The following is a 13,932-nucleotide window of genomic DNA, read 5'->3' as shown; positions in this document are numbered from 1 at the left end:
CACCGAGTTGTTGGTATGTAGGTATGTATTTAGTGCAAATAAGGCCCTCTTTGATCTTCTCACGTACCAAATGACAATCAATTTCTATATGTTCAGTTCGTTCGTGATACACTGGATTGGCACCAATGTGAATGGCAGCCATATTGTCACAAAAAAGCGTCGCTGGGCCATTAATCTGAACTCCCATGTCATGCAAAAGGCCAACAATCCAAGTGATCTCACAAGTAGTGGTTGCCATGGCACGATATTCTGCCTCCGCAGACGATCGTGAAACAGTATTTTGCTTCTTAGATTTCCAAGATAAGAGTGATGCCTCTAGTTTAATACAATACCGAGTAACTGAACGATGAGTCATGGGGCAAGAAGCCCAATCTGAATCACAATATGCTGTAAGGGACAAGGAATCAGAAGGCTTTAACAAGATGCCTTGGCCTGGATTTCCTTTAATGTATTTGACAACTCGAATGGCAGCATCCAGGTGTGATGCCTTCGGAGCATGCATGAACTGGCTTAGAGATTGGACCGCATAACAAATGTCAGGTCGAGTTATAGTCAAGTATATTAATCTACCAACCAAGCGCTGGTATTCATTTGGGTCAAGTAGTAAAGCATCTGCTGGAACAGTTCTTTGATCTTGTTGCATACTAGAATCGAGTTCATGGCTAGTGAACTTCATGTTCTGTTCCATAGGAGTATCAAATGGCCTTGCCCATGCCATACCTGTGTCAGCGATGAGCTCCAATGCATACTTCCGTTGATTAAGGTAAATAGCTTCTTTGGAACGTGCAACTTCAATGCCCAAGAAATATTTGAGATGTTCAAGGTCTTTAAGCTGCAACTTCGAGTGAAGAAACATTTTCAGACTTTGTATTTCTGTCGCACTGCTCCCTGTGATTACAATATCATCAACATACACCACAAGCAAAGTAATTGAAGCATTATCTCTTTTAAAGAACAAGGAGTGATCATGTTGTGACTGACAGTAGCCACATTCAACCATGACAGATGAGAATTTCGCATTCCATTGACGTGAAGCGTGTTTTAGACCATATAATGATTTTGTCAACTTACAGACCTTTCTCACCCCATCAATTTTGTAGCCTTGCGGAAGATTCATGTAGATATCTTCATCTAAATCCCCTTGTAGAAATGCATTGGTCACATCCATTTGAAAGAGGGGCCAATTATGGATCACGGCTGTATTAAGGAGACATCGAATTGTCACAATCTACGCGGTGGGAGAGAAAGTGTCATGGAAGTCAATACCTGGCTGTTGCGTGTATCCCTTCGCCACTAGACGGGCCTTAAATCTTTCTACACTGCCATCAGATTTATATTTAATTTTGTACACTCATTTGCATCCAATGGGCTTCACTTTGGATGGTAAATCTACAACATCCCATGTGTGATTTCTTTCTAGAGCATTAAGTTATTCATCCATAGCAGCACGCCACTTTTCATCAGTGACTGCCTCATGATAGAATTGGGGCTCTTTGACTGATGATATGGCTGCTAAAAAAGACTGGTATGACTTGGAGAAATGACCATATGTAAGATAGTTGGCTATGGGATGTGCACAAGTGTTAGGATTATGTTTCGGAATGAGGGAACAAGAATAATCATGTGTCCAGATGGGAGGAACTATGGTTCTAGTGGATCTGCGTAGTGGAATGTCTGAAGGTGTAGGACTAGGTGCAGATGGTTCATTTAAAGGAAAGGCCATTGCTGGCTCTTCACTGACCAGTAAGGGATCCACCGTAGTAGATGATGAATCAAAAACAGGAATGGATTGGCTAGTGACAGCAAATGGAAAGATGTGTTCATGAAAGACCACATCTCTGGAAATTGATATCTTTCTTGATTGCAGATTAAGGACCCTGTACCCTTTTGTACACTGGAGTATCCTATAAACACACAAGGCACGGCCCGAGGTGAAAATTTGTGACTTATAGGTAGAGCCGAGGCATAACATAAGCACCCAAAGGTTCTTAGATGAGTGAAGGAAGGAGGCTTATGAAATAACAATTCAAAAGGAGATTTATTTTTTAATAGTGGTGTAGGAGCTCTATTGATTAAGTACACAGCTGTTAATACACAATCTCCCCAATATTTGAGTGGTATAGATGATTGAAATCGAAGTGCTCGGGCTACATCAAGTATATGCCTATGTTTTCTTTCCACTACACCATTTTGTTGTGGTGTGTAGGGGCAAGAACTATGATGTATCACCCCTAAAGATGAAAAAAAAAGCTGGCACTCACTTTTGAAGAAGTCAATGGCATTGTCTGTTCTGATAGCTCGAATTTTCTTAGAAAATTGGTTGCTCACCATAGCAAAGAATAGTCTAATTAGCCTAAGCACATCCATCTTAGATTGCATGAGATAGATCCATGTTCCCTTTGTAAAGTCATCAACAATGGTAAGAAAGTACCTTTCACCATTGTAGGTGGGGGTATGAAATGGACCCCAAATGTCCATATGAATTAACTAAAATGCACGAGAATATTTGGTCATACTGGTCTGTGGAAATACCAACCTACACTGTTTTGATATAGGACATACAGAGCAATGAGACAATGAATAATTTCTTTGTATAAAGGGTAACAATTGCATTCTTGATATAGACATATGTCCTAACCTTTTATGCCAAGTATCAATACTAACATCCTTACAAAGATCAGTAACTGAACATGAATACATCCTATCGAAACTAGACAGAGAAGATGGAAAAGTGAAACTATCCTTGGGAAGTAACTTTGAAACTACCTTTGACGTGAAGTAGTAGAGCCCATGCCTTTCCTTACCAATCCCCATTACTCTCCCAGTCCTGAGGTCCTGAAATACATAAAAATGTGGGTAAAACGTGATAAAAACAACCATGATCTTTTGTGAACTTGGACACGGATAGAAGATTGAATTGAAAGTGAGGTATGTACAAGACATGTTCAAGCTGGATGGAATTTGTTAATGGGGCTGAACCAATCTCATTAACATTGGCTTTACTACCATTTGGCAATCTTACTGTGCCAGTGGAGTCTACCAGAGATTTAGAACCTTGTAATAGAGAGATATCACCAATCATATGCTCGTTAGCTCCAGTATCAATAATCCATTCAGTACCAAAGGTTTGTGAGGCAGTACCTGCCATATTCACTACTGGTGCACAATCATTCTGTATGTTATTGCTGCCCAAAAGTTTCAGGATTTCAGCATATTGGCCAGGAGTGAAGACAGACGGAGCTCCAGTTCCAGTTGATACTTTCGGTGTTGCTTTTGGTTGATCAGTATTGTTTTCTTCCACAAAGTTAACATCTGCTGACATCCTCATGTGGTTCACATTGTCTTTGTACACCTTTTTGTTTAGTCCCTTATTTGGTGCTCTATACAACTTATGCCATGGAGGATAACCAACAAGTTTGTAACAATTCTCCTTTGTATGTCCATTCCAACTGCAGTGATCACAAAACAAGTTCACTCTTTCCTTCATGGAGCTACCTACTCTGGTCTGGCTAGTGTAGAAAGCTGCTATTGGAGCTTCAACTGAGGACAATGCTCTATGAGATTCCTCCTGAGACAGTAGTGAAAAAGCCTGTCCAACTGTGGGTAATGGACTCATCATCAAGATTTGACTCCTTATATTCATGTAACTATCATTGAGTCCCATCAGGAACTGAAGCAGCCTCTACTGCTGCTCATGCTCCAAATATCTCCTAGCAGTGTCACACTCACACGAAGGCAAGATGACAAGAGCTGAATACTCATCCCAAAGTTGCTTAAGCTTGCAATAATATGTTGAGATAGTACTATTACCTTGGGTCAGCCGTCCAATTTCTCTATGGATCGAGAAAATTCTCGATCCATTGATTTTGTCGAATCGCTCCTTCAGATCGGTCCATATTGATGAAGCATCTAATGCATAGATAATTCCACCGAAAATCTCCTTCGATACCGTGTTCATTATCCACGACAGCACAAGTGCATTGCATTTTTCCCATTGAAGTGAAGTCTGGCTATCAACCGGTGGTCTACAACAACTTCCATCAATCAACGCGATTTTGTTCTTTGCTCGAAGTGCAATCAGCATAGCTCTGCTCCATATACCATAGTTTTCTACTCCAATCAGCTGATCATTGACCAAGTTTAAGCCCGGTGTATCGGACGGATGAATATATAGAGGATCATTGAAACTGCAATTGTTCGCCATCAACTCGATTGAAGGAATTTACTGCAGATTTGCTTTTACAGCTATTTGATCGAGCAATTGAATTGAAAAAGGAGCCCTAGGAATGAAACCTACTGCTCTGATACCATGTCAAGAATTGAAAGAGAAGAATTTAGCTCATTGAGCTAACTGAAATTTTATTTCTCATCTAATCGGTTTCAACCACGGCTTACAGCCTTTTATACAGGTTATGGAAGAAGAAAGCTAATAAACGTGTTCCAAAATAGTACAAAATAGAAACGTATTTCAGTACAATTAACAATTTATTAAATATATCTCTCAATTAATACAATTGAGATGTTTCTCATTAATTATTTTTCTTAATTATCAATACTATACATTGGAGATAATTTTAACTGTTATTAAAAGTTATAATGACACCTGGCCCTTCTGTAGTCGTCTTCATTTTATTTTTTTTCCTTGACTCTACATAGGTATGGTTTCAATTTTGTAGATATATCTCCTGCTTGACTCGAGTAATGAAAAATATTAATTTTTATGACAAAAATATTATTTTTCACTCTTTATATTGACCTAGTCGACCTGTCTCACGAATCTGTTTCACTGATGTAGATTTGTGAGATCGTTTCATAAGAGACATATGAGAGCCATGTTATTCAGGCTAAAGAGCTTCAGTTACAACAGTTGTTAAGTACCTGACAAGCAAAGTGATCGGGGAATTTTCAGGTGATAATAGTATCATGTACCATGTTTCTGGAATAGAAAAAACACGATTGAGTAGTCCGAGTTCTTGGGTCATTCTACGGTGACTAGAAAACTATGCTTACATTAGAAAAATAAATTAATTATCGTGTCTTCATGACGTATCAAACAATTATTTTAGAGTCATTTGTCACGCCATAAGCCCAAGTCCGTGCAAGCACAATTGTACAATGAGTGTTTATAGTAACTACTTCATATTTGTTCTCGTTTTACGAAAATTGTCAATCCAAATTGTTATATGAATACGTTGTGTCTCATCATAAACCTTTTAAACTTCTTTCTCTAACATATGGGAACAAGGAATATTACATCAACAATAATTCAAACCTACAACAAGAGCTGTGGAAAATACTTTCATATGTAAGTTTTCAAGCAAGTAGGCTGCCAATTTTATGGTCAAATATTTAAAAAATAAATGGGATAGTTTATACATGACGTGACTTATATCTAGGCGATAGTGTCGTAAATAAAATTCAAAATAATACAATTTTTTTTTTCACTTTTTATAGTATATATTAAGTTTATTTCCTATTATTTAAAGAAAAATAATCATTTGTTCGACAAACAAAATTTTAATTAAAAAATACAACCTCGAAGAAGTTTGGATTACTTAGATGATAAAGGTGAAACCAATTTGTTTTATTATTTGAGGACAAAGATTTACCATTAATAATTGTTTGTCAACTAAAATACGAATAATTGAAGTAGTCAAATTTATAAAAATAAGTTAAAATTTTAAATAAAAAATAATCAATAATTTAAATTGTTATCTACATTAATTCTCACGGGTTGAAACGGCTAAACTTAGTTGCAAACTTACAATTGGCAATTTTTGTAAATATTTTATTTAATAAAGAAGATAACTACTTGAATTATGTTTTTATAAAGGAGACAATTTTTTAAACATTTTTTTAAATATGATTGAGTAGGTCTCTTGTGAGACGGTCTCTTGTGAGACGGTTTCACGAATCTTTATCTGTGAGATGGGTCAACCCTACCAATATTCACAATAAAAAATAATACTCTTGGAATAAAAAGTAATATTTTTTCATTGATGACCCAAATAAGAGATTCGTCTCACAAAATACGACCCGTGAGATCGTCTCACACAAGTTTTTGTCAATATGAATATATACAGAAAGATTTTGTAAATAAAATATAGCATTTCTTATTTTTAATCAAAAAAATGTTTGAAAAAAAATATAGAATATTTGAACTACAATATCAGCTTCGAACCTCCCCAATAAAAGTGAAAAAACATTGAAATTGCAAAAATATCTCCTGATTACCTCTTATTGTGGACCTCTAACTTTATCACGTGTTAAAGTTTGTTTTTTTGTTGGTAACTATGTTTCGCGTAATACTTTTTTGAGCAATAGTTGTCCTATTAAAAAAATCGGTACATAATGTTTGATTAATTATTGTCCAATTTTAAAAAAATAAGATATATAGTCTAGACACTTGGGAACAAGACAGGTAAGTGGGGCAATTTATCGGCCTAAAGAAATGTCATTCTTTATATGCAGTGATGATCGAATCAGATGAACCCTATCTATATAGCTCGAACACCTGAGAACAAGACATGTTAGTGGGGCGCTTGAAGGTTTTTCGGTGTAACTAATCCGAAGTTCAAGTCTATTAAATGAATACACAAAGAAAAGATAATGCAATATAAATGAAAATATAATGAGTGCCAATGATCATGACTGTTTTTTCAATTTTACCTCTACTGGGGTATTTATAGGATGCTGAGATCGTGGATCATCTTAAGATGCTCAGGTAGTGGCCACGGTGTGGGAATATGGCCCATGTTATGATTTCCGCACGATTTACGAACATGGGGTGAGAACGGATCCCTGGATTTTCGGTGGACAAGGTTCACGATCATTTTGACTTAGTCCCCTTACGTTGCTTGGGCTCGGATACGGATCCGAGCTTGTGTGAACTTGTAACGATATGATAAGCTACTCGAGCTAGTGCAAGCCCAGGGCTGATAGGAACAGAGTACTCTTTCTTTATGTGGACGAGTTTTTTGAGTACATATGTTACCGAGGTAGCTATTGTTATATTTGATGAGCGTTGATATTATTGGGGCTCTCCCACACCAAGACTCTCGAGACCAATTTTGGGCTGGCCTTGCCTCAGTTTTTATTCTCATGCCTGAGTTAAAGGATGAATCGGGCTCTTACTGGTGTATCATTACTCCCTCCTTAAGTAGTCGTACTTGAGTCCTGCTCGCTGCCTGAGTAGTCAGATTGGATCATGGCGGGAAAAGAACTCCATTTTTAATTGTAGGCGGACTATGGCTAACATAAGCCCTAGCAGTTGAAAAGACGAATGTCATGTCAGACGTCGCTTACCTATCCGACTCGACTTTTCATCTTATCGAGTGACTTGGTTCATTTTCCAAGGTAAATCCCGATCTTTTTCTCATCCTCCAATCAACGGCTCTGATTAACCCTCTTTTCCCTATAAGTATTTGAACGCCTTCATCATTTCTCACTTTCACAAAACCTTGATCTTCCGCACTTATCGGCATCCATCTCAGCATCTCAGATGCAATGCTTTTGTCCGAAGAGATGTTTCTGTTTTTCCGACCACCCCACCGTCTTTTCTCTACTCCTCGTAAGTTTTCTTGCTCCATGTTTTTTCCAAAATTTCTAACTTTACATCTTCTACTTCCAGAGAAATGTGCGTGGCTCGTCTAGGTATGAGTCCACGGCAGTGCGTTCTGACTCCGCCCCTCCTCGCTCTATTGCCACCTCCAAAAATCCCATCCTCGTCCCTTATGTCAGAATCGTAAGCCAAAACCCCAAAAAATACAAACAACCTAAACTCTCCCACTCAGCTACCTGGCCCTCCAGTGCCTAGGAAAAGTACAAAGAAAAATTTTAAATGGCTCTTGAAGCCAGGGCCGAGAACCTGGGTGCTTCTTGGTCTTTCACCACAGCTAGCACCCTGTGACCCAGCTCTGATGAGGACCTCCGAGTTCTCGGATCCATCTTTTTTACCTTCATGATTATTATTCTCAGTCACTCGTACCGTGCTAATCAGCCCCTCGAGGACTTTTATAATTTCTTCTAGGACCAAGTTAAAAGTGGCCTTCGATTCCTCATCTCCTCTTTTTATATCGAGGTAGCCCATTTTATTGGGGTTCACCAAAACCAACTTCATCCCAATTTCCTTCAGTATAATGGCATCGACCTTTGTGCTATTCACGATGAACAACCTCTTGATCAACCCCAATCCTCCATTATTACTTTTCTTGTCGTTTCAACAAGAACAGTTTCTCTGACTGCCCGGACCATCACAAATTCCTTGATGACATTCCTTCTTCTCTGAACGAATGGAAAGGTCGATATTTCTTCATCAGTCTTCCTTGCTCGACCAGCTTCATATTTAGCATTCCCACTCATCCCGAACTTCCTTGAGCCTACAAGTTCGAAGAGCCCTATATCCTGAGCCAAGAGCTCGTGTAATGGCAAATGTTTAAATCTTCTGCTCTTATTTCGGAGGAGAATCTGATTGTCTACGGGTTGAGTTCACGGGTGGAGAATCCCCTGGACCGAGTAATTGATGCTCTTGCTGTCTCGGCTACTCCACTCGGTACACTCTTTGATCATCTAAAGTTTTTTCTTAATATTTATGTCATTTGACACAAATTTGTTTGGCTATTGTGGAATCTGCGGAAATGAAATGAGCATTTGCTAAAAATCAGGCAGTCGAGAAGGCATCATAGGCCAAGAAGGTAGCCGCACGGTAAGCTGCACTCGAGAAGAAAGCTCGGGCCAAGCAACTATCCTAGGAAGCTAAGAAAGTAGTCGATGCCCGAGATGCCAAGGAGAGAGCAACTATGGAGGCCCGAGAGGCCGAGAAGAGATTAACTGCTGAAGCTCGAGAGAGGGCCAATGTCGAGGAGATGACAGGGGGAGAAATGAATGTGACTCGAGTCGAGGGACAGAACCCCAAGCTTCAATCTCCCCCCGAAGAATCAGAATATCACGTCCCCCTTAATCACCGAAAATGAAAGATGATGTTTACGCCGACCTTGTATATCTAAGTGACACTGAAGAGAGGGCTCAAGATTCTCTCTAGGCAATCGGTCTGGGCTCCTTCTTCTCCCCCCGTAGATTATGGGGCTGAACCCATCCTGTCCCATGGGAGTGCCCGAGTCTTCTTTGTAGAATGCCTGGCTTCGATTGGGCTCGGTTTTGAATGATACCACTTCAGTCTTCTACACTTGCTGGTGTCATGGGCACATTCTTGGTGAAACGTGCAAAATTTTTTGGTCATTCATTGGTCCGATGGGGGTCGGTAGGGATGTGGGGCTGCCTTGTCTTTATAAAAAATATTCAATGCCGGTTCTCGAGAGACCTTCAGGGGCGTGTGTTGAGAAAAATGCCCGAGAGGGTTATCTTTCTGCTTACGACCCTCTGTCCTACAGCCCTGTCTCCTATTTCTTTTTTCAGGGCCTCTCTTTCTTGAAGCCCCTGGGTGAAGACCGTTGTAACACCCTTCTTTTATACTTGACAAGATTAATGATACCCATACTCATAATCAAAATAGGGTTTGAATGATATACCTTTATTATGAAGTAATTCAAACAAGGGTATCAATTTGACGGTTTATAAAAAATTTGGCATGATGTCCCTATATTTTATAATAGCCAAAACTTAAGCAACAACATCTATACGTACGTATAAGCATATAGCCAAAAACTCAAGCAACAACATTTATACGTACGTATAAGCATATTTTCATATACAAACATACACCGTATCGTTATACATATAGTCATAAACCTTATGAAACTTGTTTCAAACCCTGACATAAAATCCATTATGATACATATGCGGAAGCTATACAATAAGACATCCAGGTTCTTGTCGAGGTAAGGCACGTCACAAGCATCCATTGACGAACCGGCATCCTATGTATCTTCATTACCTGATCCTGTAATACATGAGCTACGTGAGTTTATAAAACTCAATAAGCTGGCACTTATACGTATCAATATGCATCGAAGAATTATACATATCAAGTCGTGATCAACAATGAATTTTTAAACCATAACATACCATAACATATATTCATGTTCATTTCTGTACTTGAGACTCATTAGTTGACCTGTACTATTGTGCTTAATTTATTATATAGCTACTACTGTGTTGGACGTCAGGGTGCCCTGTGACAACTCCACGTCTCATGAAAATATATTGACCAATAGGTTTTTTGGACTTAAAACCATTTATGGTGTCAACAAGCTCATATCTCATATAAAAATCAGTCATTTTTCTTTTCTTTCATGTTCATGTTCATGACATAGCATCTATCTTCAATATTCATGAATTTCTTTCATATTTAATACATAACAATGGAATATGGTGTTATGTTTTCATCAATAAACATACTAACAATATACATATAACAATAATCAATTGGAAGCATTTGAAATACATAATATTACTTATGTATTACTTCAAGAACATGTCAACTTACATTCCAAACGTAAGAATACTGGTTTGAAACGATGTTTCTCGCTTTTATATTGTGAAATACATCAATAAGCCAATCGCTATGTCTATACTAGGTGAAACAACCATGAAAGAGCTGAATACTTACCACCCTAGGATATTCTTGTTATGGAGAATGAAATTCTAGCTTCAAGATGAGGAAGAAGAAGAAGAAGAAAAGACCATTTGGAGGAAGAGTCTTTGTTTTCTCTCAAGTTTTTGCTGTGAAGTGAAATGGAAGAAGTGTTGAAGATGCCTATAAAATTCGAAACTTATCCTTCATATACTCAGCGGTGCTCGGGCAGTAATATTCTACCGCTCGGGCGCAGAACTTTCTGTAAACGTAATGCATTTGTGGTACAGGGGCGCTCGGACGGTAATATCTTATCACTCGGGTGCCACACTTTCTATCCCTACACACAGTTTCATCAAAGATCGCTCCAGAAACGTCTTTTTCTTTCATAATTTGAAAAAGTGTTAAACATGAAAGTTGTGGCCCTATGTCTTGGCTTGCATCTCCTATTAGTTTCATGTCATTTGAAGGTCTGAGTAAAAAGGTATGTTAATTCTCCCAACATGTGTCAATACAAGAACGACGATATACACTACACACTTCGAGACGATTTCGGCCTTGTTTTCCAATGGATTTGGACAAAATTTAAAACATAAAAGTTGTAGTACTACTTATTGGATTTCTAATGAAATTGGCTTTATGTCAATATGATTCATATTCAAATACTTATGCTAAAAACCGTAAGAAGTATCATAGTTTTCATTCTCGTTTCGTGCATTTCAATATCAATGTTCATGACACAATTTCATTCACATCTTATTGTCACTATTCAATCTAGTCACCATATTCAATCTCATTATCGATACTTCAATCAATACGTGAAACATAATGAGCCAAATAACCACATAATAAATGACATAAACGCATCATTAATCATTTGTATGAGTGACCGTGCATTACAACCGTAGTCTTGATCTATGGAGCACAAGATAGTACTTCTAGAGAGGCTTTATCAAAAATTGGTAGATGTATGCCCTCAAGGATTCATTCCCGGTCTGCTTTTCTTCACACAGACTGAAAGCAGTTTTCTTGTATCTCATGTTGTTGCTGAAGTGGTGTAAGAAAATGCACCTGAAGTCCTCAAAAGAACGGATGCTCCCAGGCTCGAGCTTCTCAAACCAGAGCTAGGCCCAGTCCACCAGAGAGGTGAGAAAATCCTTGCATTTAATTTTATCTTTGTAACAATGCAACATGGCTACGTTCTTGAACCAGGCCAAGTGCTCGTCCGAGTCAGTATTTCCATCATTTTTTTATTCGGGTTGTCCTTTCTTATAATCAGTGATGACCGAGAGAGACGAACCTTGTCTATATAGCCTGGACACCAGAGAACAAGAAAATTAGTACGGCTTCGGAAGGTTTTTTGGCGTACCCACTATGACGCTCAAGTCAGTAAAGTGAATACACAAAGGAAATAGAATGCAATATAAATGAAAATATAATGAGAGCCAATGATTATGAATTTATTTTTTTATTTTACCTATGTTATATGGTATTTATAGGGTGTTGAGATCGTGAATCATCCTGAGATGCTTGGGTAATGGCCACGGTATGGGAATGTGGCACATGTTATGATTTCTGCACAATCTATAAACGTGGGGTAAGAAAGGATCCCTAGATTTTCGGTGGACAAAGTTCACGATCATTTGACTTATTCCTCTTACATTTCCTGAGCTTGGATATGGATCCGAGCTTTTGCGGACCTGTAACAATCTGATAAGCTATCCAGGCTCGTGAAAGCCCGAGTTGATAGGAACAAAGTACTCTTTCTTACCCGGATTTTTCAGGTGACTATGTGACCAAGATATCCATTGTGATCTCGGGTAAGCGTTGACATTATCGGGGCTAACTCCCACCCAAAGACTCCCGGGACCAGTTCTGGGCTGGCCTTGCCTCAATGAAACTCCCACGCTCGAGTCCAAGGATGAACGAGGATCTTATCGGAGTACCTATGTTTCACCAATACTTTTTTGAGAAATAATTGTCCTATTAAAAAAATCAATAGATAATGTTTGATTATATTTACTGTGAAACTACTCGAATTGTACTGTTTGGATCAAAATACGATAAGATTTAAAATATTTGAGTGACATCATTTATATAATATTTATTAAAGAATAAACAACCTCTTGTCATACTTGTTTGATATGAGGGAAAAAATGCCCTACCTAACCTTCAATGCGTTTCAAAAGACAATTTAAACGAATCACTGAAGTTAGAGTATTATTTTATTAGTTTAAACCTTCCACCTGTTTCAAAAGACAATTTAAATAAACATGATGTTGGAGTCTTATTTTATAAGTTTATATTGTACTACAGCTAACTATTAATATTATATATTAATTTAAGTTTATTTCATCACGTTTCACACCTACAGAAAAATATGGCATGTATTAGTGCTCAATTAATAATGCTAATTCTTTAATACCTTCAAGTCATTGCAATTATTGTTGCTCTAAACTTGAGCCTTTGACAAACTATGGTGTCTAATAGTGGGAGAAATCAATCAAGATTAATCTCCTTTAGTAACTTGTAAAAGTTCGTGTAATTTTTTTTTCGATATTACTAATAAAAAAAGTGTCCAACTATTAAAAAATGAGTAAGTCTCTTGTGAGACGGTCTCACGAATTTTTATCTGTGAGACGGATCAACACTACCGATATTCACAATAAAAAATAAATCTCTTAACATAAAAAGTAATATTTTTTCATGGATGACCCAAATAAGATATTCGACCCACGAAATTGTTCTGTGAGACCGTCTTACAAGAGTTTTTGTGTATAACATAATGATGATAATAACAAGGGAGATGGTTTCACAAAACTATTTTGTCAGTGACCAAATAGTTATGAATTAAGAATTTAATACTAACGTGGAGTTAATATCGATGTTTTGGAAGATCTCGAACACAAAATTTCTTATAGTTGTAGATTTCTTACCTTTTGAATTCTTTGAATTTATTTATTTTTCTTTGGAGACTGGATTTTATAATGATGGCTTAAAACAATGCACGATTTTTAAATATTATTAAATCAAAAATTGAAAAAAGATGTCATACTTTGGTTTTGTCGCTCAAAAATTTTATTTATTCTCCAACCACTAAATCTTCGAGAACGAAGATTTGAAGTTGGATTGAATAAAACAAAGACCTCGTGACAGAATCCATTGCCAAAGGATTGAATAATTTAATGAAATAAAATATGTTTCTTCTGGATTTTTTAACTATAAAAAAATGGTGAAATTTTACGATTTTAAAATCGTTTCGAGGAAATTAAAATATTTCCGATGTTGCATCCATTGCCAAAAATCCGTAGATGTTTTATATATTTTTAGTTGTATCTTATTAAATATTTTAATAACCTATAAACTCTTACATAAGAGAAAAAAAATGAAAGGGAAAAGAA

The 13,932-nt window shown here is 37.5% G+C and overlaps 2 protein-coding genes across 2 annotated transcripts; both read right to left on the bottom strand.

The window, feature by feature from the left end:
* Positions 1-1,429: 1,429 nt before the first annotated feature.
* Positions 1,430-3,664, bottom strand: LOC140971887 (uncharacterized). The gene is made up of 3 exons (XM_073434418.1): positions 2,942-3,664; positions 2,639-2,835; positions 1,430-1,904 (listed from the first exon to the last, which is right to left on the bottom strand). Exons 1-3 carry the CDS (start codon positions 3,662-3,664, stop codon positions 1,430-1,432), a joined length of 1,395 nt encoding a protein of 464 aa, XP_073290519.1.
* An 18-nt stretch (positions 3,665-3,682) lies between these two features.
* LOC140971886 (uncharacterized) lies at positions 3,683-4,204 on the bottom strand. Its single transcript, XM_073434417.1, has one exon. The coding sequence runs from the start codon at positions 4,202-4,204 to the stop codon at positions 3,683-3,685; it is 522 nt and encodes a 173-aa protein (XP_073290518.1).
* Positions 4,205-13,932: the final 9,728 nt, after the last annotated feature.

Source organism: Primulina huaijiensis, chromosome 2, assembly GCF_012295235.1.
Source record: "Primulina huaijiensis isolate GDHJ02 chromosome 2, ASM1229523v2, whole genome shotgun sequence".
Classification (NCBI taxonomy): Eukaryota; Viridiplantae; Streptophyta; class Magnoliopsida; order Lamiales; family Gesneriaceae; genus Primulina; species Primulina huaijiensis.
The sequence above is the reverse complement of the archived record's forward strand: the minus strand, read 5'-3'. Positions and strand labels throughout refer to the sequence as shown.